General features: G+C 57.7%; 1 protein-coding gene across 2 annotated transcripts in view; it reads right to left on the bottom strand.

Moving 5' to 3' along the window:
- STUM (stum, mechanosensory transduction mediator homolog) overlaps positions 1-26,769 on the bottom strand; it is a 60,890-nt gene extending 34,121 nt beyond the window's left edge. The window contains exon 1 of one of the 2 annotated variants that reach the window (XM_043569335.1): positions 26,469-26,769. In XM_043569335.1, the coding sequence (XP_043425270.1) occupies positions 26,469-26,664 (196 nt within the window). In that variant the 5' untranslated portion in view covers positions 26,665-26,769. The remainder of the gene's footprint in view (positions 1-26,468) is intronic. The other variant, XM_043569334.1, reaches the window with a different exon arrangement.
- Between the last annotated feature and the right edge of the window lie 1,000 nt (positions 26,770-27,769).

Below are 27,769 nucleotides of genomic sequence, written 5' to 3'. Positions count from 1 at the left end.
AGCAATACATTCCCTTGTCTTTTTTTTTTTTTTCCAACATTTATTTATTTTTGAGAGACAGAGAGAGACAGAGCATGAGCGGGAGAGGAGCAGAGAGAGAGGGAGACGCAGAATCTGAGCAGGCTCCAGGCTCCGAGCCGTCAGCGCAGAGCCCGGCGCGGGGCTCGAACTCACGAACCGCGAGATGGTGACCTGAGCCCGAGTTGGACGCTCAACCGCCTGAGCCCCGCGGGCGCCCGTCCCTCTTCGGTTTAAGCCAGTAGAGCTGGCGTCCTCATGCTCCTGCCGGAAAGACGCTCAGCGGGCACCTCCGAGAGTTCCGCGAGCATTAACTCGCATGTGGCGAAAAGCCTGTGAAGTCGGCGCTAGCAGCTGCCAAGAGCCTACCCGGCCTGGCTGAGGTTAAAACGGGCAGCACCAAGTACCCGGCCCTGGAAACCAGACGCGTGCAGTGACTCACCTGTGTGGGTCACCGGCGCCGGGACCGCCCGGATGACACTTGTGGTTGCCGGGCTGACTCAGCCGCTTGTATGTAACGCGCGACCCGCACCTGGCCCAGGACTCGGGCGCGACCTCCAGCCCGCCTCCCCGGCTCTCGCCCGGTGACCTGGCAGCTCCCCTCTTGCCTCTGAGCCTGGCCGTCCACGTCTGTGAGACGAGACACGTGGATGGCACGTTCCCCAAGAAGCCTCCCAGCTCTAAGCTCCTGTGACCCTGGTCCCGCGGGACAGAAGAAAGCCGTTCGGGCAGAACCAGAGCCGGGGGGTCCTCGACCTGCCTGCTCAGCGACGGGGTGGGAGCGCACGTGCCCAGAGGCCATCCCAGCAGCCTGCAGGTGGCCGTGCCCCAGGGCAGGCAGCCAGGGAGCCTGGTTCCCAGACCCAGGGACTGTGGGCACTCCGGGCGGCTTGTCCCCGTCCACCTGACCCGCCTGCAGGAGAACGGCACCGTGGCCCGGACTTAGCCCAGCACCCACTGCCCTGGAGGCACTTCATGAAACGCTTGCCAAGAGCCGTTCGTGAACATAGTAGACGTTAGAACAACAGGGGGGTCTGGGGGGCTCAGGCGGTTACGTGTCCAACTCCCCGTTTCGGTTCACGTCACGATCTCTCAGCTTCATGGCTTCGAGCCCCACGTCGGGCTCTGAGCTGACGGCGTGGAGCCCGCGTGGGATTCTCTCTCCCCCCTCTCTCTCTGCCGTCCCCCACTCAACCTGTCCCTGTCTCTCTCAAAATAAATAAACTTAAAAAAATGGGAAGGGAAGGGGAGGGGAGGGGAGGGGAGGGGGGAGGGGAGGGGAGGGGAGGGGAGGGGAGGGGAGGAGGGGAGGAGGGGAGGGGAAGGGGAGGGGAGGGGAGGGGAGGGGAGGGGAAGGGGAGGGGGAGGGGAGGGGAGGGGAGGGGAGGGGGGGAGGGGAGGGGAGGGGAGGGGGGGAGGGGGGGAGGGGAGGGGAGGAGGGGAGGGGAGGGGAGGGGAGGGGAGGGGAGGGGAGGGGAAGGGGAGGGGAGGGGAGGGGAGGGGAAGGGGAGGGGAGGGGAGGGGAGGGGAGGGGAGGGGAGGGGAAGGGGAGGGGAGGGGAGGGGAGGGGAGGGGAGGGGAGGGGAGGGGAAGGGGAGGGGAGGGGAAGGGGAGGGGAGGGGAGGGGAGGGGAGGGGAGGGGAAGGGGAGGGGAGGGGAGGGGAGGGGAGGGGAGGGGAGGGGAGGGGAGGGGGAGGGGAGGGGAGGGAAGGGAAGGGAAGGAAAGCTGACCGAGGAAGGCCCCCATTCATGCTTCCCGAGGAATTCACAGGTAAGGGCTCTCATGCTTCCAAGATCGAAGGACATCGCGATGGCCCTGACCTTGGACATCTGCGCCGTAAACGTCCCTCTGTGGAGGGAGGCAGGCGACTGCACGGGCCTCTCTGCCGAGCGGGGTCACCGGGTCTCACAGCAGCACGACACCACGCTGTCCCGTAGCCTTTACGCATTGGCCGTGCTCGTTCAGGAGTGCCTCTCTGTTCTGCCCGTCTGTCTGTCCGTGCCCGCGTAGCAGCTCCAACAACGTGGGTTTTTAAGCAACTTTGTTGACAGGCCTCGGGGGCCACACAAGTAGGATAGAGCAGGGGGCTGCCCAAGGGACCTCTGGGTCGGGGTCTGACAGCGCAGAGCCGGACGCGGGGCTGGAACCCACCAACCGCGAGATCACGACCTGAGCCCCTGGGGATCCGTGAGCCGGGACTGAAAACACTGCTTCCGTGTTTACACTGACCTCTAACTCAATTTCAGCATTTCCGTTCATTATCAGATGCAGGCAACAGCCACAATAACATTAGGGGAAACTGGCCTTCATCATCAGTAGAAATCACAGATATTTCCGGACCCCGGTGCAGACGAAGAGCTTTCTCCAAACATCATCGACACTAATCTCCAAAACATTTCAAAGTTAAGGCACTTGTGAGACCCACTGCTGGATCTTATTTAATGCATGAATACAGAAGCGGAGCATCTCTGCGCACAAAGCTGGCTTTTTAAATATGTCGATGATTATTTTTTAGTATCTTTGGTGGTCTTTGTGAGTCTGTATTAAAGGCATTTATATATTTTTAAGTTTATTTACTTTAAGAGAGAGAGAGAGAGAGCAGGCAGCAGGGCGGAAAGAGAGAGAATCCAAAGCAGGCTCTGAGCTGTCAGCACGGAGCCCGAGGCGGGGCTCGAACTCACGAACCGTGAGATCGCGACCTGCGCCGAAATCAAGTCAGATGCTTAACCGACTGAACCACCAGGGCACCCCCGTATTAAAAGCATTTAAGAGGGGAGCCCAAGTGGCTCAGTCGGTTAAGCGTCCGACTTCAGCTCAGGTCACGATCTCACGGTTCGTGAGTTCGAGCCCCGCCTCGGGCTCCGTGCTGACAGCTCAGAGCCTGCTTTGGATTCTCTCTCTCCCTCTCTCTGACCCTCCCTGCTGGTTCTCTCTCTCTTTCTCTCTCCAAGAAATGAGTAAAATTAAAAAAAAAATCTTAGTATCAATTTAAAAATAAAGTTTTAATAATAAAGGCACGTAAGATGCATTTTTAAGAAACCCAGTATTCTGAGAAGGGGTCCGAGTCTATCAGACAGCTAACGGGTCCAACGGCACCACAACTAGGTTTGGAACCTCTGGGTCAGGGTCTGATGTCTCCTCCGGGGCTCAAGCCTGCCATCTTCCAGCTGAGGCTCTGGAGGGCCACTTGGGGAGGGAGGAGGCGTGACCAGGGCAGAGCCCCCCCAGGGATGCTGGTCGGAGAACGGGAGCCCCGCGGGGGCAGGTGGCTTAGCAGGTGGGTTGGGCCGCTCTGGTCTACACCCCGTCTCTGGTCTACACCTGTGGCTACTACCTCTGCTCCGGGCTCTGAGCATCCCTCCCGCCGGAGGCACTCTGCTTCGGTCTCTCCTCCTCTCCAGATTTTGTCGCATTTTACAGGGTGCTGGTGGGCACGGCCGGATGTCCCGACGCTGCTGGCGTGCTTGGCGGGAGCCCCGCTGCTAAGACACAAACCCCAGCTGTACCTCCGAGCACGGCGCCCCATCAAAGCCCATTCCTCCCCCCTCAGCGGCACTCTGTCCCGTCCTGGGGCCGCTTGGGTTAACCCGGCAGCTGTTCTCCGAAAGGTCTCACTCGGAGCCCTCAGGAAAACCCGATGCACTGCTCTAGGTATCCAGAGAGGCCACTCGCGGAGCTCAGGGCGATGGCCACGGCAGAAAGGACGCCACCGTCCTGGCCCCAGCCGCCCTCAGACTCCGGGCAGGGGGGCTCGTGAGGGACGGCCCCCCAGAAGGGGCCCGCCTGGGCGGAGGGGGCAGGGGGGGCCCTGAGGCGTGGGGGGCCACCTCAAGGGACCAGTGAGCCACCGCCCTGTCCCGGGCTGTCCTGTCCGTTCAGTGGTTCCAGGAGCCACCGGCCTCACTGCTCCCTGCTGCAGAAGGTTTCAAGTTAAACACGCTTTAGACCAAATCCGACCACAGCCTCTCTCCCTGGGAGGCCCCAGTCTTCCCTGCTGTTTCTTTTCTCTCTTTAAATATTTTTAAAAATGTTTACTTATTTTTGAGAGAGACAGAGACCGAGGGACAGAGCGCGAGCAGGGGAGGGGCAGAGAGCGAGGGAGACACAGAACCCGAAGGAGGCTCCGGGCTCCGAGCCGTGGGCACAGAGCCCGACGCGGGGCTCGAACTCACGGCCTGCGAGATCGTGACCTGAGCCGAAGCTGGACGCTCAACCGACCGAGCCCCCCAGGCGCCCCTTCCCTGGTGTTTCTACCAGACCGCCCCGGGCACGGGCCACCCCCCTCCCCTCCCAGCCCTTCAGGGCTGGCCCTGCCAGCACCCACCCTGGTTTCCTCCTCCTCCCCCGGCCAGGCTTCAGCAGCATGTTAGGGTGCCATGGACTGAGGCTCCCCAGCAGTATTTCTCGAATGGGGTTCTTCTCCAGAAATGCAAGTTCCTCGGCCCCACCCTGCTCCTCTTACTACATCAGACTCTCCGAGGGCGGCAGCCGGGATGTGACATCTCACAAGCTTCCCCAGGGCATTCGGAGGCGCCTTGGGGTTAGAAAACCACAGTGGGGGACCACACCCATACTGGCCACGTCCCCGACCGGTTACTCTGTTCCAGAATTTCTGAGCACCCGCCGGGAGCCAGGCAGCGTCCCGTGTCCCTGGTGGAACAGAGGTGAGTGTGCCCACGGCCCACCGTCCAGGGGCCCTGGTGGCTCACACGGCATCCGTTCTCTTACAGCTAGACGCCCCCCCCCCAACATGTTCCAAGATGACAATAATATTTAATCGGGAAAAAAATAATCCTACGACGGGCAGAGGACCTGAACGGACATCTCTCCAGAGAGGACACACAAGTGGCCAACAGGTGCTCAACATCACTCATTCCCGGGGAAATGCAAATCGAAACCACGGGAGACGTCAGAACGGCCATCATGCGACAGACGACAGGTGTCGGCGAGGACGCGGCGGAAGGTGAACCCTCGTGCACCCTTGGCGGGAACAGCGTGGAGGCTCCTGAAAAAAGAGAACCGTGATCCCGCGATTTCGCTCCCGGGTACGGATCCACAGGAAACAAAAATCACGGTCCCAAAGAGACACCTGCACCCCCACGCGCATCGCCACATTATAGCCAAGATCTGGAAACAACCTACACGTCCCTCGGTGGACGGATGGACGGACGAGCAGATAAAGAAAACGCGGTCTGTGTACCGTGCAACGTTATTCCGCCTGAACACTGGAATGGAACCTTGCCATTTGCCAACGACGTGAATGAAACTTGAGGAAGTAACGCTAAGTGATATAAGCCAGACGCGAAAAGACACACGCCGCACGATCTCACATGCCACAGCTAAAAAAAAAAAAAAAAAAAAACCTCCAAGCTCAGAGTAACGGCCGCTAGAACGGTGGCTACCAGAGGCTGGGGCATGGGGGGGAAAGGGGGAGACAAAAATAAATTCCTTTAGAGCCCGGAAAGGAAATGTAACCCTCCCCATGTGCCAAGCACCATTCCAGGCGGTTTGTGGAACAGCCTGTTTAACCTTCCAAAGAGCCCCGCGAGGCAGGTGCTATCAGTATCCCCATTTTGCAGACGAAGAAGCAGAGAGGTTAAGTCACTTGCCCGAGGTCACACAGCTCTCACACGGCAGAGTGGGATCCAGGAGGGTTCCCCTCAGCCAAAGAAGTGCTACCCAGCCAGAGGTCACCAGGACTCAGGGAAGCACTCACACACAAAAATTCTGGGTCCTTGGCTCCCCATCATGAAATGCCCTTTTGCTCGACAACCCAGAGGGGACCTCTCCCTCCCACGTGCCCTCCTCCGGGCAGCGTGGCAGGTGAATCTACTTCCGCTTCCTGTTTCCTCCCAAAGGGTGAAACCTTCCCATTCCCGACACGGGGAGCAGGGGCCCGTCCTGGCCTTCCTGCACCCTGGAGCATCACAGAGCAGCTCATAAGGCAGCACCCCGAGGGCAAAGCTCCCCACAGCCCAGGGCCGAAGCCAAGGGATGTACCTGCCCCGCCCCCCCCCCCCCCGCAGGACCCTTCCCTCTCCTCCTCACCGCCCACCAGCCCCTGCCAGCAGCCACGCTGCCTGCTAATGAAGCATTACTTTAAAAAAAAAAAAAATCAACTTTCCGTGACCTTCTGTGCCTCCGCAGGCGTGAGGCTTGAGGACGAGACCGTGCGGAGTGCAGCTGGTGCTCTGCGCCTTTCCAGCGAACCTGAGAGCACGCCCTTGCCCAGTGCACATGCCGGGCAACGGCGTGCCGGCCCACACGCGCACAACACACTCTCCCGGACACCTCGGCTTGGCTTTCAAGGAACCAAGATCAGCCCTCTGCCAGGCAGGGGAGTCTGGCACATTCTCCTCTGGGGGGCCCTGTTCGGGTTTCTGGTCTTACGTGAATAAAAACAGTCAACACGAGGGCTTTCTAGTAATTCATAATTCCTTATGATTCATGGTTCCGTATGATTCAAACCCTTCGGCTGCGCCCCGACTCTCAGTTAGGCAGCGCCTGCCATCGCGTGCCCGGCGTGACACTGGAGAGCCTCGTGGATCATCTCGTGCTGACACGTTTCCACCTGTAGCTCCTTTTAACCGGCTGTTGCTTTCCCGAAACATTCTGCGTTGTTAGAAATTTCTCTCTTATTTATTCTGCTTCTCCCTTGATCTCTCTGTATATTCCTTTCTCTGTGAAATAAAGCTTAATGGCGAAGCCTCCCCGTGAGCCGAAACAAATGTCTAGCGTCACTGATAAAAAGTTTGGTGCCACTGGGACCATCTAACTCTTCTTCTAATTAAACCGCCTTCTTCTCAACTGCTGGCATTCAAGAGGACCCTAACACAAGAATTTCTTCCACAAGGTCCTCTTGTTTTAACAGCTAACATCTGTTACGTTTTCACTTGCTATTATCTTCAGCATTTCAGCAGTACCGCGCATGATGTGGGAAACTGTTCTGTTTTCTTTTTGGATGAATCTGGTTCAAAGGCACAAGAGGCTTCAGCAGCTTTACCACCCCTCGGGCAGCTCCGAGGTCGGATCCCCCCAAAGCTTTGTGGGTCGCTCTGACCTGGGCAGGACCACTGATAAGCCGAGGGGATGCCCGTGACCCATCAGCCAGCCGGCTGGGCCCCTTGTCCCCTGACCAGGCCCACTCCCCAAAAGCCTTGGGTGTTCGGTTTAGGGGCTCGGGGCTCTGCCGGGGTGCGGATCCTTGGAATCAGATTTGCAGCGTTTGAGGGAGGCAGCACTGGACCAACTGCCACATTTCACTACCTACCTCCCCCCTCCCCCCACCAACACTGCCTTCAGTATCAACCTCAGCCTTCAATGTGCAAAAATCCCCACCAAAATCATGTTTATGGAAATGATATCACCATGGCAACTGTAAAGGTCTCACAAGTATTTTAAAATAGCAAATTAACAAAACCCACTTATAAAAACCTAAAATCTGTTCCTTGATGAGCATTAGCGAACCTACAGATGGAACACACACAAAATGCGCTTCGTGGCCCGAGGGCCCAGACGTCCGTAAAAAAGGGCTCCTGTACTCAGGGGGGAGCGGGGGGTTTGAATCTGGGAAAGCAAAGTTTTATTTTCCTAATGAGAGACTGCACTTTGGAGTTATTCTGGAAAATGACACCAAGGTCTTCTGGTGCCGAAAAATGCGGGTACGAGACCTGAACGGCTGAAAAGACTAATTTTTTACTTTCTATTTTCGCATCACTGATATTATTACCTTCTCCACTCTGCAAGACAATTCCATTTTTAACTCACAGGCTCTTAGCAATTGCATAAGCTTCTGCCGCTGCGATTTAGCCTGGCTGAATCTCTATTATAAAACCCGCTTCTCAGAAGTCTGCACACAAATCACACAGGAGGGGGAGAAAGCCGGATTCAGAAGTACCCGACTAGGACCTTTCTGCTTTTTCAAAACGTAATTGGCATGGCTATCGCAGGGGATCCTTTCAAGCAGACGACGCACCGCTTTGGGGCGTCTTTTGTGAAGACTTAAAACATAATAAGCGTGTTTTGATGACTCTTCTCCTAACAAGGAATCGCCGGGGGCTTTAGACAACTCAAACAGCGGAGGCTCTCGCTGTGCGTGGAGGAAGAAAAATCAAGCCACGCGATGACGATTTCGCGGTGTTCCTGGCCCCGGGCTCCGAAGGGGGCGGGTGGGGGACAGGAGGGAAGAGGGGGGCGAGAGAGCAAAATGCTGGGTCTTTGGGAGTGGACTGTGCCCCGGACGGAGGAGGTGACTGGCTTTTAATGGCCCGTGGTTATCTCAGGGAGCCAAAGAGGAGTAGCTGTGCCAGGGGCCAGACGGTGGCTCTTCCAAAGTGATGACAAAGCCGGAGAAGTGTCCCTGAGGATTGCCAATGGACGGGGAGCTGGCAAAAGGCGGACGTCTGTGGACTGTGGGGAAGGGGAGAGGCGGAGCGGGTGGTGGCCCGGAGGCAAAGGCAGGAGGAGGGGAGGGTGCTCCCGGCGCGGCGGAGCCTCCAGAGCCCAGCTTTCCTGGGAGGAGAGGTCGGCCCCGAGCTCCGTGAGCCGAGCGCCGGGCCCAGAGCCGCCCCGGGGAGCCCGGCCGAGGCTGGCGGCAAAGCAAGAAGGCGAAAACCGTGGAGGAAACCCAGAAGGGGACCCCCGATGTGCAAGCCGGGGAGTCACGCTGCCCTGCCCGCCCCCCCCCCCCCGGCCCACTTGGGAGCATGGCATCTCACGAGCACGGGAGCCGTTCGGCAGCCGGACGCCCACGACCATCCGCGGGCAGGAGGCTCTGGCTCGGGGTACTGGCTGTTCCAGAACTTCCACGAGGAAGACCGTGTTAGAACCGGCTTCTGCAGGACCACGGGGGAAGAGGGGGGGCGGTGGTGGGGCCAAGCTGGCGGGCCAGGATCCCCCTGCCCGGTGAAGGGGAACGCGCTGGAAACAGCCATCTCTGCACCAGAGGGTCCCAGCAGGAAACGGGCTGGGGCTGCGGGGCAGAAGCCACGGCCACAGGAGGAGCTGACAGCCAGCCTCCGTCCCTCTCTTCCGTCCCCTGCCAGTGCCTCCCAGTGCCCAACACCCCTGGTGAGGCAGGCCAGCGCCCCGGGGCCCAGAGCAAGTCAGAGAAGGGATGGAGCGCCAGGGCGACAGGCGGTGGAGGCCTCCCCTCCTGCCCCCACCTCCGAAAGGGCAGGGCTCACCCCTTCGGGAAGCAAAAGCACGAAACCAACCAGGGCCAGCAGGACAGGCAGCCGGAGTGGGGCCCCCGTTCGCCTCCTGACAAAGGTACAGGCTGCCGTGGTCCTGCTCGGAGATCTTCGACCGTCTCAGCATAAACACAGGCGGGACTGCTCGCCACCCCGGCTGTGGGCAGGCACAGGGTGGGGCCCAGACGGGGCGGTGAGCACCATTCGGGGTCCGGGGCCCTCACGGCGGAGCTGGAAGGGGAGGCTGGGAGGCGGGCTCTCGTGATAAATGGAAGCAGAGTGGCAGGTAGACCAGAGAGCCCAAGACAACGGCTGCTCGGTTTTAAGGGACATTCTGCCTGTCGGTCCGCCTCCCACCCCCCCCCCCGCCCCCGTCAGCGTTCGCGATCTTCAGACTTGTGTTGACAGTCACGTCGTGCACTTCCCCTCCCGGGCAGTGACAGTGACGGTGCCAGTCCCCCCGGCGGCCGGGAGCCCCAAACGGAACACGAAATGACAGGATGCAGACAGCACTGCGGAGACCCGGCTGCCTTTCCCCTGGTCTCTCCGAGCATCCCCGAGTCCCTGCGTCCTGACACAGGGGAGAGCTGGCCCTGGGTCCTCGGGGGGCCCCACACGGGGAGATCCAGAACATCCCGTGGCGGGAGCCGCGTTGCGTTCAGGTGAGAGCTGGCGGGGAAAATAAAGCGCACGGCGGAGGGTCGTCCAAGAGCGGGCCCAAGCGACGGGCCCCTGTGGCTTCTCCCCGCTTTCGTTAAAATCATTTCCGAAGCACCTAGGCCCCACTCCTCGACGTGCGTCAGACTCAGAGTCAAGCCACGGACGCGGAAGCCCAAGACCAACCGAACCTTCCGACCTCAGAACCCCAGCTCTCCGGGCCAAAGACGGTTACGTTTCCATCCGCTTCCGAGCCGGGCCACAGAGTGATTCCTGGAAAGATTCCATTTGTACGTTCAACCCCAGGGCCCCCCTCCCCGCCGGAGCAGCCAAGGCCGAGGGGAAGTTCTGTGCTTGGCGTGACGACGTGATGCACTCACTGGCCGTTGGCTGGAGGTTGGTTTCTCTGAGGTCCACGGAGGATTCTCTGACTCCACACGGAGATGCCAAACAGGAATAAACAAGAAAAGACCTCTCCAAAATAGATCTGGAGCCCTGGGATCCGCTCCAGCTCTGGCTGGGGCGTTCAGATTCTTGGTGCGCCCCAAAGGCAGGCTGCACACACAGCGGGTTTAGTCCCAGCTGGTCGCTGCAGAGGAAGCTGCCTATGTCGCCCGGCCTCCTGGGAAACTCATTTCTGTGACGCTCAAGCCTGCACGGATCACACACACCCACAGGACTGCGCCAAACTTGCGTGTGACCTCGAGAGTTTCAACAGGGGGAGTTCCTGGGAAAATCTCTTAAGGGCGTCTGGGCCCTACAGGCCAATGCCACCTGCACCACGACTCCCCTCCTGTGGCCCCAGACAGCCCCCGAATTGGTCAGAACTGGTAATAGACCTTAGGGGAGAAGAAAGAGCCTACTCAGAGTACCCTACTTTGCATTTAGTTGAACCCTAGGAGTATATTTGATTTTTAACCATTTATTTTTTTTAATTCTTCTTTTAATGTTTATTTCTTTTTAAGAGAGAGAGAGAGACCAGGAGAGGGGCAGTGAGAGAAGGAAACAGAACCCGAAGCAGGCTCCAGGTTCTGAGCTGTCAGCACAGAGCCCGACGCGGGGCTCGAACCCACAAACCGTGAGATCATGACCTGAGCCGAAGTTGGACACTTAACTGACTGAGCCATTCAAGCGTCCCTTTAACCATATTTTTTAACTTTTAAAATACTCCCAAACTTGCAGAGAAGTTTCAAGAGCAATCCAGGGCACTCCCATCTATGCTCTACCCAGATCACCGATTCTTGCTACTTTGCTACATCTATTCAGCGACTTTCTTTCGCTCTGTGTTAGCATTCCTTTTTCCCGACCCATTTGTGAACAGGCTGCATACGTCACGGCTCTCGAGTCCCTTAATCGTGCGTCTAACAACAAAGCTGTGTTCTTACACAGTTGCCGATTCGCGGAAACGCGACAACAGATACGGTAACGTATCTAAGTGAGAGCCCAATATTCCGGCTTTGCCACTTTGCTTCGATAATGTCCATTGTGGTACTTGTTTTCCCTCCAGTACAGGATCCGATCCGAGATTACGCTCTGTACCCGGCTGTCGTGTTTCTTCGGTCTTCTTTAATCTTTCACGACACTGATATTTTGGAAGAACGCTGCCCAGCTATGTTGCAGAACGCCCTTCACTTTGGGCTTCCTGGTGTTTCTTCAGAGGAGGTTCAGATCACGCACGCCCCAACGTGACACAAGTGTTGCTATGACCCCCCCCCCAGGAGATCCCACCAAGAGGCCCGCCGTATCTTTGCGTCCCGCCTTGGCGATGTAAATTCTTAACAGCTGAACTGAGAGGTAATTCATGCACTGTCACATTCACCCATTTAATAATTGAGGGGCTTCTGGTATATTGAGTCGTGCAAAGCAGCACATCCAATTTGAGGACGTCTCTGCCACCCGGGAAGAACCCCCGTATGTATCCGCAGGTCTCCCCGCGTTCTCCGAGCCATGCCCCTCGACCACGCTGTCTTCCACCTCTGTGCACCTGCCCCTTCCAGACAGTCCATAGAAACGCGCCCGTACAGTGTGTGGCCAAAATTCTTTCAAGGTCTAGGCGATGTTACTCGGTTCACCCGGCGAGATGCCGTATGACTTTTCCCTTTGCAGGTTTTTTTTTAAGTTTCTTTACTTATTTTGAGAGACAGAGAAACAGAGAGAGTGAGAGCAGGTGAGGGATGGGGGCGGGGGGAGAAAAATCCCAAACGGGCTCCACCCTGTCAGCGCAGTCTGATGCGGGGCTCGAAGTCATGAGCCGCGAGATCACGACCAGAGTCGAAGTCAAGAGTCAGACGCTTAACCGACTGAGCCCCCGAGGCGCCCGCCCCCCCCCCCACAAGTCATAAGCATTCTGTGGAGACATTTTGAGGTCACGCAAACATCCTGCTCTCCGTCAAAACTCCCCCCTAGATGTAATGTGATGGCTACTGCCCAAGCCAATCTTGATTAAAACCGTTTACTAAGATCGATCACCTCCCCTGTCGGCCTCCTCCGCTTATCAGCCATTAGCTACGTAACTCGAACGGACGGATGGAGGCCCGGTTCTTCTCAGTAACCTCGTGACTGTCCCCAGCGAAGCTCCTGCAGAGCAGGCCCTCTGCCCCAGCAAAGGGACAGCCAACATCCCTCCCCGGAGTGGCCGGGCCACCAAGGACCCCTCAGAGGCGCACATGCTCCGGTACAGCACGCCCTCCACTCCGCCTGCAGCCGGAGAACGCGGTCCCCCTACCTCCGGCTGAGCTGGGAAGGCGGAGGGGGGGGACACGAAAGCCTGTGTCCCTCGGGTTGGGGTTCAGCAGGTGAAAGGAACAAGGCGCCCTCCACCCTACTTTGCCACGGGAAATCAACGGGCATTTCGTTCCACCTGCCCGGACCAGCGGTGGGAGGCCCCACCAGCAGGTGACAGACACTTAGCCCACACCGCCACAGGAAGGACACTGTAGATTTAAACAGAAAAAGCAGGATTTCGGGGGAGCAAGAGGAACACGGAGGCAGCCGGACGGTGCCGGAAGGAGGAGCACCCACACGGAAGTGGTCAGGAGGCCACGTGAGATGGGCCTGGACGGCTGGGCATCCCCCCCCCCCCCCCGTGATGGCGGGGGCAGATGTGCGACAGGGGCCAGGGCCCAGGTGGCACCCTGGGAAACCAAGCGGCCCCGCTGGACTAAACAAACCACTGAAGCAGCGTGGGTCACAGTTCACGGGTCCCGCGGGCCCAGCGTGGCGTCCGAACTGGGCCCGTGCATGGACGGCGGGGAGCTGCCGAGGGCTTCGGAGCAGAAGAGGAAGTGGTCAGAGCGGGGACGGGGGCACAGATGTGATCTGGGGACACAGAAGCCCCGTTGGCACAGCAACGTCACCGCCCGGCCGCACCACGCGGTGACCCGGGAGGGGCCGCGGCCACGCAGCCCGGCCCCCCGGGGACGCTTCCCACACACGCCAGCGTGGCCAGAGCCGGCCTGTCCCGCAGGGCAGGGCTCTCTCCACCCCGGAAAGGTCCCAGGGTTCAGCTTCCGCACTGGTGCCGGGCTGTCGCGTCTTCCCTGGGGGGGGGTTGGCCTTCCGCGCCAGACGCGTCTTGTCACCATCTGCCACAGCGACCCGGGCCCGGCCTGCCCGGCCGCGCATGCCTGCGCCAGCTGACCCCGAGGCGGCCACGCCGAGAAGCTTCCTCGGAGGCACCTGCGTCGGCGCGCTCCCGTCGCATCGCGCTTCGGGGGCTCTGAGAGGACGCGGTCGAATGGCGAGACCAGAAGACAGGACGGGGGAAGGCACAGAAGAGGATGGATTTGCTGACGAGCACCAAACACGAATCAACACACTTTGAAAAGTGCACGCGGCACGCACAGGTGGACCTCGGGGGCACCGCGGGTCTGGCTCCAGAACGCCGCAGCAAAGCGACGGTTACAATAAAACAAGTCAAGGGGGCGCCTGCACGGCTCGGTCGGTTCAGCGCCCGACTTCGGCTCAGGTCACCATCTCACCGTCTGCGAGTTCGAGCCCCGTGTCGGGCTCTGTGCTGGCGGCTCGGAGCCTGGGGCCGGCTTCGGATTCTGCGTCCCCTTCTCTCTGCCCCCACTCACGCTCTGTCTCTCCCCAAAATAAATAAACATTAAAATTTTTTTTAAAAAAAAACAAGCCAAGCGAACGCCAGCCATCTGTGCGTCGGAATCAGAAACGCCGACCACAGACCACTGTAGCAACCGTAATAACGAGAAAGTCAGAAATATCGCGAGAGTTAGCCGAACGTGACACGGAGACAGGAAGTGAGCAGATGTACTGGGCAAACGGCCCCCAGAGACTTGCTGCCACGAACCTTCCATCCGTGGGAGATCACTATCCACAATGCGCACGACAGGCCTGCGAATTCACCTCCACGAGGCCGTCTGGAGGGGCGCAGAGGCTGGCAATGACGAGGAGGCCCTGGCGGCGGGGCACACGCCGTCCCCCGCAGCCCTCGGTACATCTCTGCAGGGCCCGTGCGCACATTCGATTTGACAAATAGCAATCGGGCGCCCACTACGAGCGGCACCAAGGCGGCGGGAGGGTCGCTGCCGGAGTCGGCGGGGACAGACCCAGGGCAGGCCCCCCCGGGCAGAGGCGGCCCCTCTCGGGTAAAGCTCCCGGCCCTGGGAAGTCCGGACCATTTCCTTTGTCCAGGTTCTAGGACAGGCTGTTCTCCACAGACACCGGATTATTCTTGGCATCGAAGTCAAGCTTCTCTGTCAACGGCCAAAGCCCACGGGGTGCTCGGCTCCACGGGCGAACCCCGGCCGTGCCCAACCCCGCATTCTGGGCTCCGGGACGGCCCTGGCCTCAACGTCAGCTTACTCCGTCCAGGAGAGCAACCTCTCCAATGGATTTAAGGCCTTTTCTAAAGGAAATGCAGAACAGGCCCCTGTGTTTTGCCATTTGAATAAGGAAACGTTGCCCCCACGCCGTCGCCTCGGCGTCCCCTCGAAAGGTAGTCCCGGGTGCGCACGGCTCAGCCTGGGGCACCGAGACCCAGCACTCAGTTCTCGCGGGGAAGTTCCCACGCTGGAGACGCACCTGCCCGACGGACGGCCAAGGCCACCCCCACCTTGCCCAGGTGACGGGGCTTCACGGGGCACCACACAGGCCTAGGAACCGCCTCTGTCTACGGTAAAATAACTCGAGGTAAAGGCTGGGGTGGGATTCGTGTGTGCACATGCATATGCGTGTCCCCCCCCCCCCCAACACACACACATTACCAGTCGGATGCTCCCACGGCCTCTTAGAAAACTGTAAAGTCAGCCTCAGGCCCTGGGTATGGGGTGTGCACCATCAACACCCTCCACCCCAGAGACCTCACTCACCCCCAGCGCGTGGGGCCTGAATGCTCAGGAGGAAGTGCTCCTGGTGTCCTGTCCCCCGAGCCCAGAGCCTCTGCCAGAATGGCCCCAGAGATCACCTTGAGAACCCAAGAAATTTTCTGGATGTCAACTCATAACGAAAAAAAGACAATGACCTTGACTGACCTTGTGAGGCGGCTGGGCGGGAATTCTGTCCATTTCAGAGATGGAGACACAGAGGCTCCGGGTCTCACGCTCTTGAGGTCCAGAACGACCTCCAAGGCCTCCTGACGTCCGTGACACTTGCGGCTTTGGGACTCTGATGCACAGCTGGAAATGTCACTTCGTTCCGTGCCCCCCTCCCTTCTGGGTCATTGTTTGTTTGTTTTTTAATATTTATTTTTGAGAGAGAGACAGAACACGAGCAGAAGAGGGGCAGAGAGAGAGGAAGATACAGAATCCCAAGCAGGCTCCAGGCTCTGAGATGTCAGCACAGAGCCCAACGCGGGGCTCAAACCCTCGAGCCGCGAGATCATGACCTGAGCCGAAGTTGGATGCTTAACTGACCGTGCCACCCAGGTGCCCCCCTGCCCCGGGTCATTCTGTTCAGCCCATGGCTCGTTTTCCGAGGCCAGTTTTGCCGACACGCATTCCCTCACCTCTGTGCACCGCATTAGTTGGTCCCAGAACATTCTTCCATTAACGCACACGCCCGTTGCTCCGCCCCCCCTCCCCGACAGCCAGCCAGCTCCTAGAGGGTGGGGCCTTGTCTTCTCTGACTCGGTTCCTCAGCTCCAGTACAGACCTGAAACACAGTAGGGGCATACTGCATGCCCGGAAAGTGACACGCTGCTGGGGGCTCTCGGAAGTCACTGTCCCCTGCTCAGCACTCGGGCCACGCTTCTTTGAAACACAAACTTCTTCCGTATCCCCTGCTGACCAATCGCTTCCAACAGCTCGGGCCCTCGAAACATCTCAGAAGAAATGGGGAGGCCAGCTGCGTTACTGAACTGGACCCAGTCACCCCTGACCCAACCCATAATGGGACACATCCCACGGGAGAGTCACTGAGCACGTCACACAGCTCGTGAGAGTGACGGGGTGCTCAAGACAATGTTTATTCAGCTTCTCCAGTTAGAAAAGTAATACACAGGGGCGCCTGGGTGGCTCAGTCGGTTAAGCGACCCACTTCGGCTCAGGTCATGATCTCACAGTCCGTGAGTTCGAGCCCCGCATTGGGCTCTGTGCTGATAGCTCAGAGCCTGGAGCCTGCTTCGGATTCTGTGCCTCCCTCTCTCTCTGACCCTCCCTCGTTCATGCTCTGTCTCAAAAATAAACATTAAAAAAAAATTTTTTTTTAAAGTAATACACAGGGGAGCCTGAGCGTCTGACTTCAGCTCGAGTCATGATCTCACGGTTCGTGGGTTTGAGCCCTGTGTCGGGCTCTGGGCTGACAGCCCGGAGCCTGCTTCAGATTCTGTGTCTCCCTCTCTCTCCCTGCCCGAACCCCGCCTGTGCTCTGTCTCTCTCAAAAATGAATAAACCTGAAAAAAAATAAGTAATGCATTTTATGTTCATTTTAGAAAATTTGGAAAATACAGAAGAGTATAAGGAAGAAAAATGATCCCCCAGGCTCTCGCCACCTGTTACCATCTCAGTGTGCCATCTTCTGGTTCTTTCTGCCCATCTGTCTATTTACCTAGCTACGTTCCACCTTGCGTCGGCTGGATTTTAAGAGTCTGTCGACCATAGGACACGCCGCTAATCTGGCAGCTTTTTAGGGAAGAAAGGAAAAAGGTCATGTCTCTTGGTATCAGCCTCCCGTTTAGAAACATCCCAACCGTGGGGAAAGGAGGTACCTTGGAATCAAGCAAACAACAAAGATTTGAGACCCTACTGATGGCACAATTTCAACCTATGTTTTCCCCCTTCTGTCACATCATCAGAAACTTTGTAAACGCTATTTTCATAGGTATATAATATTCTACCATAAAGACAGCCGCGATTTATTTAACCTTTCTTCCGTTGTTGTCAACTGGGTTTCTTTATAACGCCATTTCTTAAATTTTGTTAATGTTTTGTTTTTGAGAGAGAGAGAGGGAGCGCAAGCGGGGGAGGGGCAGAGAGAGAGGGAGACACAGAATCGGAAGCGGGCTCCAGGCTCCGAGCCGTCCGCCCAGAGCCCGACGCGGGGCTCGAACTCACGGACCGCGAGATCGTGACCTGAGCCGAAGTCGGACGCTCAACGCACTAGGCCACCCAGGCGCCCCAACACCATTTTTAAAAGTGATCTCTGTGCCCAACGTGGGGCTCGAACTCACAATCCCAAGATCAAGTAGTCACACGCTCCACTGCCTGAGCCAGCCAGGTGCCGAGTTTGTTTACGATTTTCAAGGTTATAAATAATGCTTCGTGGCACATTTTTATGCATAACTTTCTGTCCCTGTTTTTGGTTGTCTCCTTAGGATGAATTCCTGAAAGCGGAATTACTGAATTAAAGGGCATGAACGTTTTAAGACTCTTAATACGTAAGGGCCAAACTGGCTTCCAGAAAAGATATCCCAATTTACGTTCCTATTGACAGGGTATAAAAGTCCCTTCTCTTTCCATAGCGTTGATTCTTATCCTTAAAAAAAAAAAAAAAAAAAAAAAAGCATGTAGGGCATCTGGTGGGGGCTCAGTCGGTTGAGCGTCTGACTCTCGATTTTGGCTCAGGTTATGATCTCGTGGTTCGTGGGTTCAAGCCCCACATCAGGCTCTGCACTGACAGCACGGTGCCTGCTTGGGATTTTCTCTCTCTCTCTCTCTCTCCTCCTTTCTCTGCCCCTCCCCCCCCCTGCCTCTCAAAACAAATAAACTTAAAGAAAAAAAGCAAGCAATACAGGTATATAGTTTTTTCAAAAAAGCAAATAGGGAAAAAGGGGCTTTCAGGGGAAAGCAATTGTCCCCTACGTCACCTCTCCTGCTCCGCGTCCAGCTTCCCAAGGGCAATCACTTCTTTTCTTTCGGGAGAGATCACGAGCCAGGGAGGGGCAGAGAGGGGGAGAGACAGAATCCCAAGCAGGCTCCGTGCGGTCAGTGCCGAGCCCGACGCAGGGCTTGATCCCATCAACTGTGAGATCATGACCTGAGCTGAAATCAAGAGCCGGACGCTTGACCGATGGAGCCCCCTGGGTGCCGCAAAAGGCAATCACTTCTATTTCTGGTTTTAGCATATCCACCCCCTCCCCCAACCCATCATCCATCCAGCTTCTGTCTGTGGAGCCTCTGTCATAAACCAGGCTCTGTTCCAGGGTGCAGGGTTACAGCAATGAACAAAGCAGACCAGAACCAAAACCAAACAAACAACAAACCCTGCCCTCCTCCAGGAGACAGACGGTAGGAAAAAATAGTGCTCCTTAGGAAAGCGGAGTAGGGAAAGGTAGGGGTGTGGGGAGGTGGGGAGGAGCTGCAGTCCCAAGTAACATCCTCTGGGAAGGTGTCTGAGCTGAACTGCATACCCTCAAAGTCCCCAGGTTGAAGTCCTCACCCCCAGCCCCTCACGCCAGCCTCCGGAACTGTGAGAAAGATAAATTCCTGTCACTCAAGCTGCCCGGTCTGTGGCGCTGGCCGTGGCCGCCCCGCCACACCAATACGCGGCCTCGCGGTGTTGGCGACACGGGAGCAGAGATCTCAGGACGCGAATGAACGAGCCACATAGATCTCTGTGGGACGAGGACGCCAGGCGGAAGGAACAGCAAATGTCAAAGCTCTAGGGTGAGAAGATGCCTCTGAAATATTCAAGAAATGGCAAAGAGGCCGGTGGGGCTGGAACAGAGTGAGCGAGACAGAGAGGAGGCGATGACCCGCAGGACCGTGGGAAACAGATGCGCTGGCCGTGTCTCAGTGGCCCGTGAGCCCCGGGGCGGGGCCGCTTCAAACTGCGACGTGTCGTAAGCGAGCGACGCACACCAGGTCTTGAACACTTAGCCCGCAAAACAAAAACACAAAACCTTCCACTGATCATTTTTATTTATTTTTTATTTTTGAGAGAGAGAGCGAGAGAGAGCAGGGGAGGCGCAGAGAGAGAGGGAGACACAGAATCCAAAGCAGGCTCCGGGCTCCGAGCTGCCGGCACAGAGCCCGACACGGGGCTCGGACCCACAAACCGCGAGATCGTGACCTGAGCCGAAGTCGGTGCTCAACCGACTGAGCCACCCGGGCGCCCCAATAATTTTTATTGATATGCATCGGATGATAAGTACTTTGGACATATTGAGTTAAATATCTATTAAAGTCCATTCCTCCTGTTTTTATCTTGAATAACGTAGGTACCTAGAAAATCTTAGGTTATACCTGTGGCCCATGTTCTATCTCTTTGGGAAAGTTCGGGCCCAAGGCCTCGTGGGTTATGACAAAAACTTGGGCTTTTGCCCCGAGCGACACGGAGCGATTGGAGGGTTTCCAGCTCAAAAACGACATGACCTGACTCCATCCTATTTTCAAAGGATCCCTCTGGCAGTCACGGTGAGGGCGGACCACTAGGGACATCAATAGAGGTGAGCAGGTCATTTATGGGGCCACTGAGATCATCCGGGAGAAGACGGGCTTGGGCCAGCGAGACAGAAGCGGCATGGTAGGAAGCGGTCAGATGCCGAAGAGATTCTGAAAGCAGAGCCAGAAGCGTTTCCTGGCAGATTGGGCGTGGGGTGCAAGAAAAAGCAAAGTCAAGGATGAGTCCGGGTTTTTGGCCTGAGCTCCTGGAAGGATGCCATTTGCTGCGAGGGTGGGGGGAAAGAAGGGAGAGGCAGGTCCAGGGAGGAACAGCAGGGGTTGGTTTTAGAGAGGTTACGTCTCGATGCCTTTTGGTTTCTGAGAAGAGACGTTAGGAAGTCAGTGGGGTACGAGACCTTGGAATCCGGGGAGAGCTCTGAAACCAAGATCTGGCTTTGGAAGTTGTTATTATAAGGACGTCATCGAGGGGCGCCTGGGGGGGGGGGGCTCCGTCGGTTCAGCCCCCGACTCTTGATTTAGGCTCAGGTCGTGATCTCAGGGTTTCGGGAGTTGGAGCCCCGTGTCAGGCTCTGTGCTGACAGCGAGGGGCCTGCTTGGGATTCTCTCTCTCTCCGCCCCTCCCCTGCTTGTGCTCTCTCTGTCTCTCTCAAAATAAATACATAAACTTAAAAAAAAATTTTTTTTTTAAGGATGCAACTGAAGGCCAGGAAACAGCAGGAACATCAAAGGAGCAAGCGTAGGCGGGAAAAAGAACAAGGTCAAAGAGAAGGCGGAGACTGAGAGCCTCAAGGGCCCCGGGGACCCCCAAGTTTGGAGGCTGCCGAGACGACCACGGGAGACAGAGAAGGAGCTGTGAGGTGCAGAGAAAACCAGGACGGGAGGTGTTCCGGGGGAAGATAGTGTTTCAAGGGGGAGGGAGTGGGGACGGCGTCCAACGCTACCGAACGTTCCAGAAGACGGAGACAGAGACCTGACCGCTGGATTTAGCAACCTGGAGGTGCCGGCGATCCCGACAAGCACAATTCAGGTGAGTGATGGAGGCAGAGGCCAGTGGGTTCGAGGGGAGGTGGGTGACCGCCAACCCGCATACTTCCTGCGGGAGCCGAGAGAGAGGGCCGTGGCCGTGGCGCGGGGAATGGCGCAGGACCGAGAGAGGCTAGTTTTAAAGGGCGGGGGACGATTTCAGCAGGTACACGCACCACTGGGAATGAGCCAGTCGACACAGAAACCTTGGTGATGTCAGAAAAGGGCGGGAACTCTTCTGGTGTTTCCCTGATCTCCAGAGCGTACTGGTATCGTTTGTTCCTAGTTCATCAGCATTGGCCCTTGACTTTCTGCTAGGCTACGTGGGATTAGCTTACTGACGTCACCCCTCGTCTTCCTGCCGTCCCCTCCAAAATTATCCCAGGAGATCACTACTGCCCCGCTGTCCCTATAACTCTAGCTCAGTTCATCGACTGATCACCTTGGCAACCTTTATGATCACCTTGGTAACCTTTATTTCTCGGGCTGCCAACTACGGACAGCATCTCGCTTTACAGGAGTAGGGCATTCACACCCTCCACCCTACCCCCCTCGCCAATGCTTAACGACGACAACAAAACCTCAGCGACACGGGGTGCCCGGCCTCTGACGTCCTCTTTATTCTGGGAGGCAGACTGCCGAGCAGACCCCACCGGCCATTCTCACGGGAGAAAGAGAAGAACCATGCCAGAAATCCACAACGCCTCTCTAAGTGTCTGCTCGGTCACCGCCACTCGCATTCAACTGGCTGAAGCCAGTCACACGGCCAAGCCCGTTATCAGTGGGCAGGGAAGGAAGTACTCCCCTCCCACAGGAAGCATGGCAAGCCATATGGCATCAGGTGGGCATCCTCTTTCAGGGAGGACACTGAAGAATCGGGAACGATAATTTAATCTACCAGAATCCACTTGCCAAGTTCTACGAGCTATGGTTTTCATTTTACGTCGCCCGGATGGAACATCTTTACATCTTCCGTTATAGCTGTTATTAAGCAGTCTTCGGGGCTTTGTCTGTGGTTGCGTTGAAGAGTTGAAAACTACCGAGCAGCATGTATATTATTATGACTAAGCAAGTGTTCTTTGCTGCAGAGTCAAAGAGGAGCTGAGAGCCCATAGTGTGGGCCACTGTTCCAATGAGCCAGGCCCTACGCACTTAAAAGAGCCTTTCTTATATTTCACCATCTGCTCAGTATCAGGCCACATTTTGATTTGTTTCCTATCCGAGTTATGCCTTTCATGAAAAACGTTTGGAGGGCGCCTGGGTGGCGCAGTCGGTTGGGCGTCCGGCTTCAGCCAGGTCACGATCTCGCAGTCTGTGAGTTCGAGCCCCGCGTCAGGCTCTGGGCTGATGGCTCGGAGCCTGGAGCCTGTTTCCGATTCTGTGTCTCCCTCTCTCTCTGCCCCTCCCCTGTTCATGCTCTGTCTCTCTCTGTCCCAAAAATAAATAAACGTTGAAAAAAAAAATTAAAAAAAAAAAAAAGAAAAACGTTTGGTTTTTCTGAAGTCGCTGATTACGTCTCTTTTTTCTATTGTTGGTAGAGGAAACGTGTGCTGCACTGTATCCCCACTCCCCTCCAAATTCTGTCTCACTCCATTTATCGTGTGGAATATTTTTCTTCTTCTTTTTCGAAGCCTGCTGACCTCCTGATCTAACTGGGCAGGCTGCTTCATTTTTGGGTCCTGACGCTTTTGCGCAGCTTTTTGTCTTTACTGCAGTTACTGATTGCTTTCTGTTTTTTAACAAAGCTTTTATTTCTGGCAGTCCCGATAACACTCTTAACTCTATGGAACGTCCCCTTCTCACCTCATCCTCAGAAAACTCTTCCCCGGCGCCTTCATCCTCCCCCTCTAAAGAAGACTGACTGCTCTCAGACCCGCTGAACAATTTTTCCTCCGGTGGATGTTCATGGCTGCCCTGAATTGGATCCATTGTTTCCTGGATCTCATATCTTCTCTCTTGGTTTACTCTCTGGTTTTGCTGAAATACGTACTCAAATAACTTCCTTAAGAAGGCCGAATAGGATGTAAACTTCCTTGGTTCTTGAATCCTCAGGACTGCCACACTTAAATATAAAATAAAGGCATCGGACCGGATGATCTCTAGTCCCTATTCCAGGAGTATGCTTCTAAGTCCATATTCATTCATAAATCGCATAGCATATTCATAGCATAATTAGCACAAATATCAAGGAGAAATTTAAAATGGTTGCTGCTTTCAAGGAACTTACGTTTAGAGTGGCAAAAAGTAAACTCTCAAAACAGCAACAAAAAGCCAACAGCACAAAAGACGCCACAAGAGAGGGCAATATTCGTCCTCGGTTTGAGCCTCAGGGCTACGGGGAATTAAGACAGAAGCGGAGCCGGCCTGCGGTGCTCTTATTAGGGAAGCAAGGCTTCAGCTGAGTGTCAAAGAGTTAGGCAGGGTATTAGAGAGAGATGAAATATTTCTGAATGTCCAACCGCAGATGGATGGCCAACAGGATTCTGACAGAATGGCTAACCGTCAGTAGAGGCTCTCCTCCCCACCACTCCCCTGTAACCAACGTTTTCGTCTCACCAAGTCAATCGAGACACATAAAATCTTCAAATACGAAAGTGTGATGTCGCCCCTGACCAACAGACAAACCCTCTGTCCATGCTGGGTCCTAACAAGGAACTTTCACGACACATATGAATAATTGTATAGAAACTTAAAAATGCCCTACTTTTGGGACCGTGAAGTTGCCCACGATGGTCTTGATGAGTAGCACTTCACCGAACGGGACAGGGGGACATGGGGGGGGGGGGGCCTGCCGGGAGGCACTCTCTTTACCACCATCCGTTTTTAAATTTCTTTTTAACGTTTATTTATTTTTGAGAGAGAGAAACGGAGTGCGAGCAGGGGAGGGGCAGAGAGAGGGAGACACAGAATCGGAAGCAGGCTCCAGGCTGTAAGCTGTCAGCCCAGAGCCCAACGACGCGGGGCTCGAACTCACGGACCATGAGATCATGACCTGGGCTGAAGTCGGACACTTAACCGACTGAGCCCCCTGGGCGCCCCACCATCACGTCCATTTTTAAAATTCGTTTCGTTTTGTTCCCGTGAGGAGTCAGAGTGATCACAGATCACTGCTCCTTCCCTTCCTTTCCCCAGGGGAGGAAGCATCCCTCTGACATCCTAACAGCATGGACACCTGCATCGAGGAGGCCCGGGGATTATAAGGACTCGGCATCTCACGCAGACCCTGCACACTGGGTGAGCCGGAGACACCTGCATTAGAGGAAAAACATGGCCTCATTCAGCCCCCCACTTGCTCTCTCATTCGATTTGCAAATGAAGAGAGGACTTGCAGAGAAAGGCATTTCCAGAAAAAAAGAAAAGATCTTTGGGCCAACGGTCTGACCGGTTTCCAAAGAGTCCACCACTTCCACACAGGAAGAATCAACTAACTGCACGTGGACTGAAACAGGCCGCGTGTCACAAAAGGGCAGAGCCAGACATAAATATTCAGTTAATATTCACAAATACTCAGATGAGCCAGAAGGACCTGGAGAAGAGGGTCTCGGCCAAGGAGAGGATTTCCAGGCGCCGGGACCACCGACACCAGTCATGGAGGACAGAACAAAACCACCTGTAAGTTTCACCGGGACTGCTCTGCTATCGGGGCTCCCCTGCGGGTCGAGGGGAGCAGAGAGAGCCACAGGACTCAAAGGCCCCAAAGAGCACCCCCACACATCCAGAGGTGGGGGCAGGGCTCGGCTCTGCAGAAGGGCCAAGGGCAAGAGGAACCCACCACCCCCGGAGCACCACCCCTGCACCCCACCCCGGGGCTTTCTATCATTTAATTCGATCCTCTCAAGGACCCAGAGTGACAGGCATCCCCGACTAACAGAGGAGAAACACCACCCAGGATCAGGAACCCCTCCCACGGCACGGAGAAGGGCGGGGGCTGTGCGCCCAGTGAACTACACAAGGCAACCCAAACGAAACGGAAAAAAAAAAAAAATGCCCGGATTCAGTTGCTGACAATTCAGACATCTGCACCCCCTCGGCTCACCGGTTTTAGCCCTTTGGCGGTTCGCTTATTTTTCTCTTTATTCTCTCCTGCCTTCCCAGGAAGGTTCCTTACAAAAATCCCGTGGGATTCGGATCTAACAAAGGGAAGCGTGAAGAACTGGACCCCGCGGGCAGGAGAGCAGGGGCCCAGGAGGAGCGGCAGGCAGGACCGGGTGGGAAAGGTACCTGGGGAGGTGAGACCCGGAGAGGCCTGCAGGTGCCCTGGTGGGCAGCTGCCCCTCCTGGAGGTGATCCCCTCAGCCAGCCCCAGCCTGGTACAGCATCTCCTACCCGGCCACACGCATCGGTTTCCTCAAAGGACCATATCAGGTGATACTGACTTCACCACAAGGAAAAAGTGAAGACACACGATCTTCACATCCTGGAGAGATGGCTGGGCGGTGCTCTGTACTCCAGCAGGTGGGAATCTCCAACGCAATTCACATCGGCCAGCCTTCCTCCCGGAGTCTACACTTGCAGAGAGCCGGCCTGATGACCCCCCACTCCACCCCGGGGCAGGGCGGTGCAGGCTGCTGGAGGTGCCGCGGAGGGGACCCCTAACCGCCTGCTCGGACAGCTCCACGACCCAGGCCGGGCGGCCGCCCAGCGCAGAAGCGCCAGTAGGGGCGAAAGGGAATGTGAATCCGACCCGAGTGGGTGGGTGGGTGTGACCTTGGCTATCACCGCCACGGCCTCCGGCCGGGCTGAGCGCGCTGAGCCCGAGGCCGTGAGAAAGGCCAAAGTAAAACAGAAAAGCACTTCCAGCTGACCTCTTTGGGAACTTGGAGCCTTATACGCTGGCAGCCGGCTCGCTCCTGGGGAGGGCTCAGAGGCGCCTGTCGCTCCAGTCCCACTGGCATTTGGGGGACGGGAGGGGGTCCCAGGCAGGCAAGCTGGGGATTGGGGGAGGGCAGATTGGGGTGGGGTAAGGAGACGCAGGGTGGGGAAACTTCTCATTCCCTCCTGCTACGCACCCTTCGGCACCCCTACCTCTAGGAAGGGACTTTGTTTTAAAATTTGGGACCCTGGGAAACTCAGGGCCCCCGCGGGCAGCCAGGGTCCGACACCGAATTGCCCCGGCGCGCTCCCCACTCCGTCAGGAACAGAAGGGCCTGGAAGGAGCCACGGGGTCCCCTCCGGCCGGACGGGAGCGCTGGAACTAGCGAGATGGTCCCCCCAACCCCCGGGAGCTAACGGGCGCTGGCGGAACCGAGGGCACCCGGGAAGGAGGCGGAGGACGCGCGCCCCCGCACGGTCCGCACCCCACGAAGGCAGGCGGGCTCGCGGGGTGTCCCTTTTCCCCCGCTCCGCCGCGGTCTGTCGCCGCCGCGCTCCCCCCGCCCCCCACGCCAGGCCCTGCGCCCCTCCAAGGAAGGGGCTCGCGGGAGGGCGCGCGCGGCGGCGAGCAGGGGCAGAGGGTCTCGGGGCATCTGGAGCGGCGCCTCTTCGGAGCCGGGGGAGCCTTTCCGCGCCTCCGCCCGCCGGCCCCCGCTCTCCGGGACAAGTTCGGGCTCTCGGGGCCGGACCCCCGGCGCTTACAGGTGGGGGGAGGCGCAGGGCGGGTTGGGGGGGGGTTGCCGCGCGGCGCCTCCCCCGGGGCGCCCACCCCACGCGCCGCGGCCACCTGCCAGGGGGCGCCGGGAGCGCGGGGGCCGGCGCGCGGGGGCGCCCCCCGGGGGTGACCCCGTGCCCTCCGCGGCGCGACCCGGGGGCGCCAGGGCCGCGGCCGCCGCGTCTTACCCAGTCCCGGCACGAAGGTGTTGAGGAAGAGGCAGATGACGGCCACGGGGAAGGGCATGTAGGGGATGGCGGCGCGCAGGGGGCCCTTCTTCTCGCGGACCTGCACCACCACCCCGCTGGACGAGGACGCCGCGCGGGGGTCCGCCGCCGCCGCCGCCGCCGCCGCCGTCTCGGCGTCTTTGTGCGAGGGCTCCATGGCGGGGCGCGCCCAGGGGCGGGTGGCGGCGGCTCCGGGCCCCGGGCTCCGCGCCGAGCTCAGGCGGCCAGCGTGCTCCCGCGCCGCGCGGCTCGCCCAGAAGCCCGCACTCCCGCGTCCCCACGCGGCCGGCGCTGCGCCGCGCCCACACCCCGGCGCGGGGCGGAGGGGGCGGCGCCACACGCGGCGGCCGCGCTCCGACGCCCCTCCCTCTCCCCCTCCCCCGCGGAGAAATGCCACTTACGGGTGGGGGCGGAGGGAGCCGCTGGTCCGCCCCCTCCCCGGGAGGGATGGACCCCCCGGCGCCCCCCGCACCCCCCGCACCCCCGACAGCCGAGCCGACGCGAGCCTCGGCCCCGGGACACCGCCAAGGGGGCCGGTGTGCTCGGCGGGCCCTGCCGCGAAAGCCGGGAGTTGGGTCCTTTAATCTGGAGGATGCACACGACGCGGCGCAGGTGGGGGGCCGGGGACGCACGGCGCCTGGTGCCTAGTAGGCCAACAACTCCTTCCGATTCTCCTGGATTTGGTTCCGGTCGGTAATAGGGCTGCAGGCAGGAGACCGCTTTTCAAACAGGTTCAAGACTGCTTAAGATGGGACCCTCCCCTGCACGCACGTGCGCACGCCCTCGCACTCAGATGCGGAAGGCCTGCACCTGCTGCCGGGAAGCGGGGATGTTGGGATCCAACCCCTGGACCGTCGTCCGGGAGGAAGACTTGGCCTTGTGCGCGCTCGACGTGGTGGTTAAAAAGCCAGCGAGGGCACAGCGCCGTCTGGTGTTGACAGTATGGCAGTTGGTGGAAGCGAGGAGAAGGTTCGGCCTCAGGGTCCAAGCCTCGGCATGAGGCTCCCTACGGAGTTGGGGGGGGGGGGGGGGGTTGGTTTGGTTTTGGTTTTGATTTTTTTTGGAAAAATGCCGTCCTCACCTCCACACCTGGAAAAAAGGAACGGACAAAAGCATCCGCCTCTTTTTCAATGCGGCGAACTGTCCGAATAATCGGGAAAAGGCAAGTTCTCCGTCTTCAGGAATAATAGTTGTTTGCATGACCCTAAAACAGCCCAGGGGTCAGAGGGAGGATGCTGTAAGACCATAGGGTACTTTTTGCG

The sequence above is a fragment of the Prionailurus bengalensis genome, chromosome E4, assembly GCF_016509475.1.
Source record: "Prionailurus bengalensis isolate Pbe53 chromosome E4, Fcat_Pben_1.1_paternal_pri, whole genome shotgun sequence".
NCBI classification, from domain to species: domain Eukaryota; kingdom Metazoa; phylum Chordata; class Mammalia; order Carnivora; family Felidae; genus Prionailurus; species Prionailurus bengalensis.
This window is presented reverse-complemented; position numbering and strand designations above follow the sequence as displayed.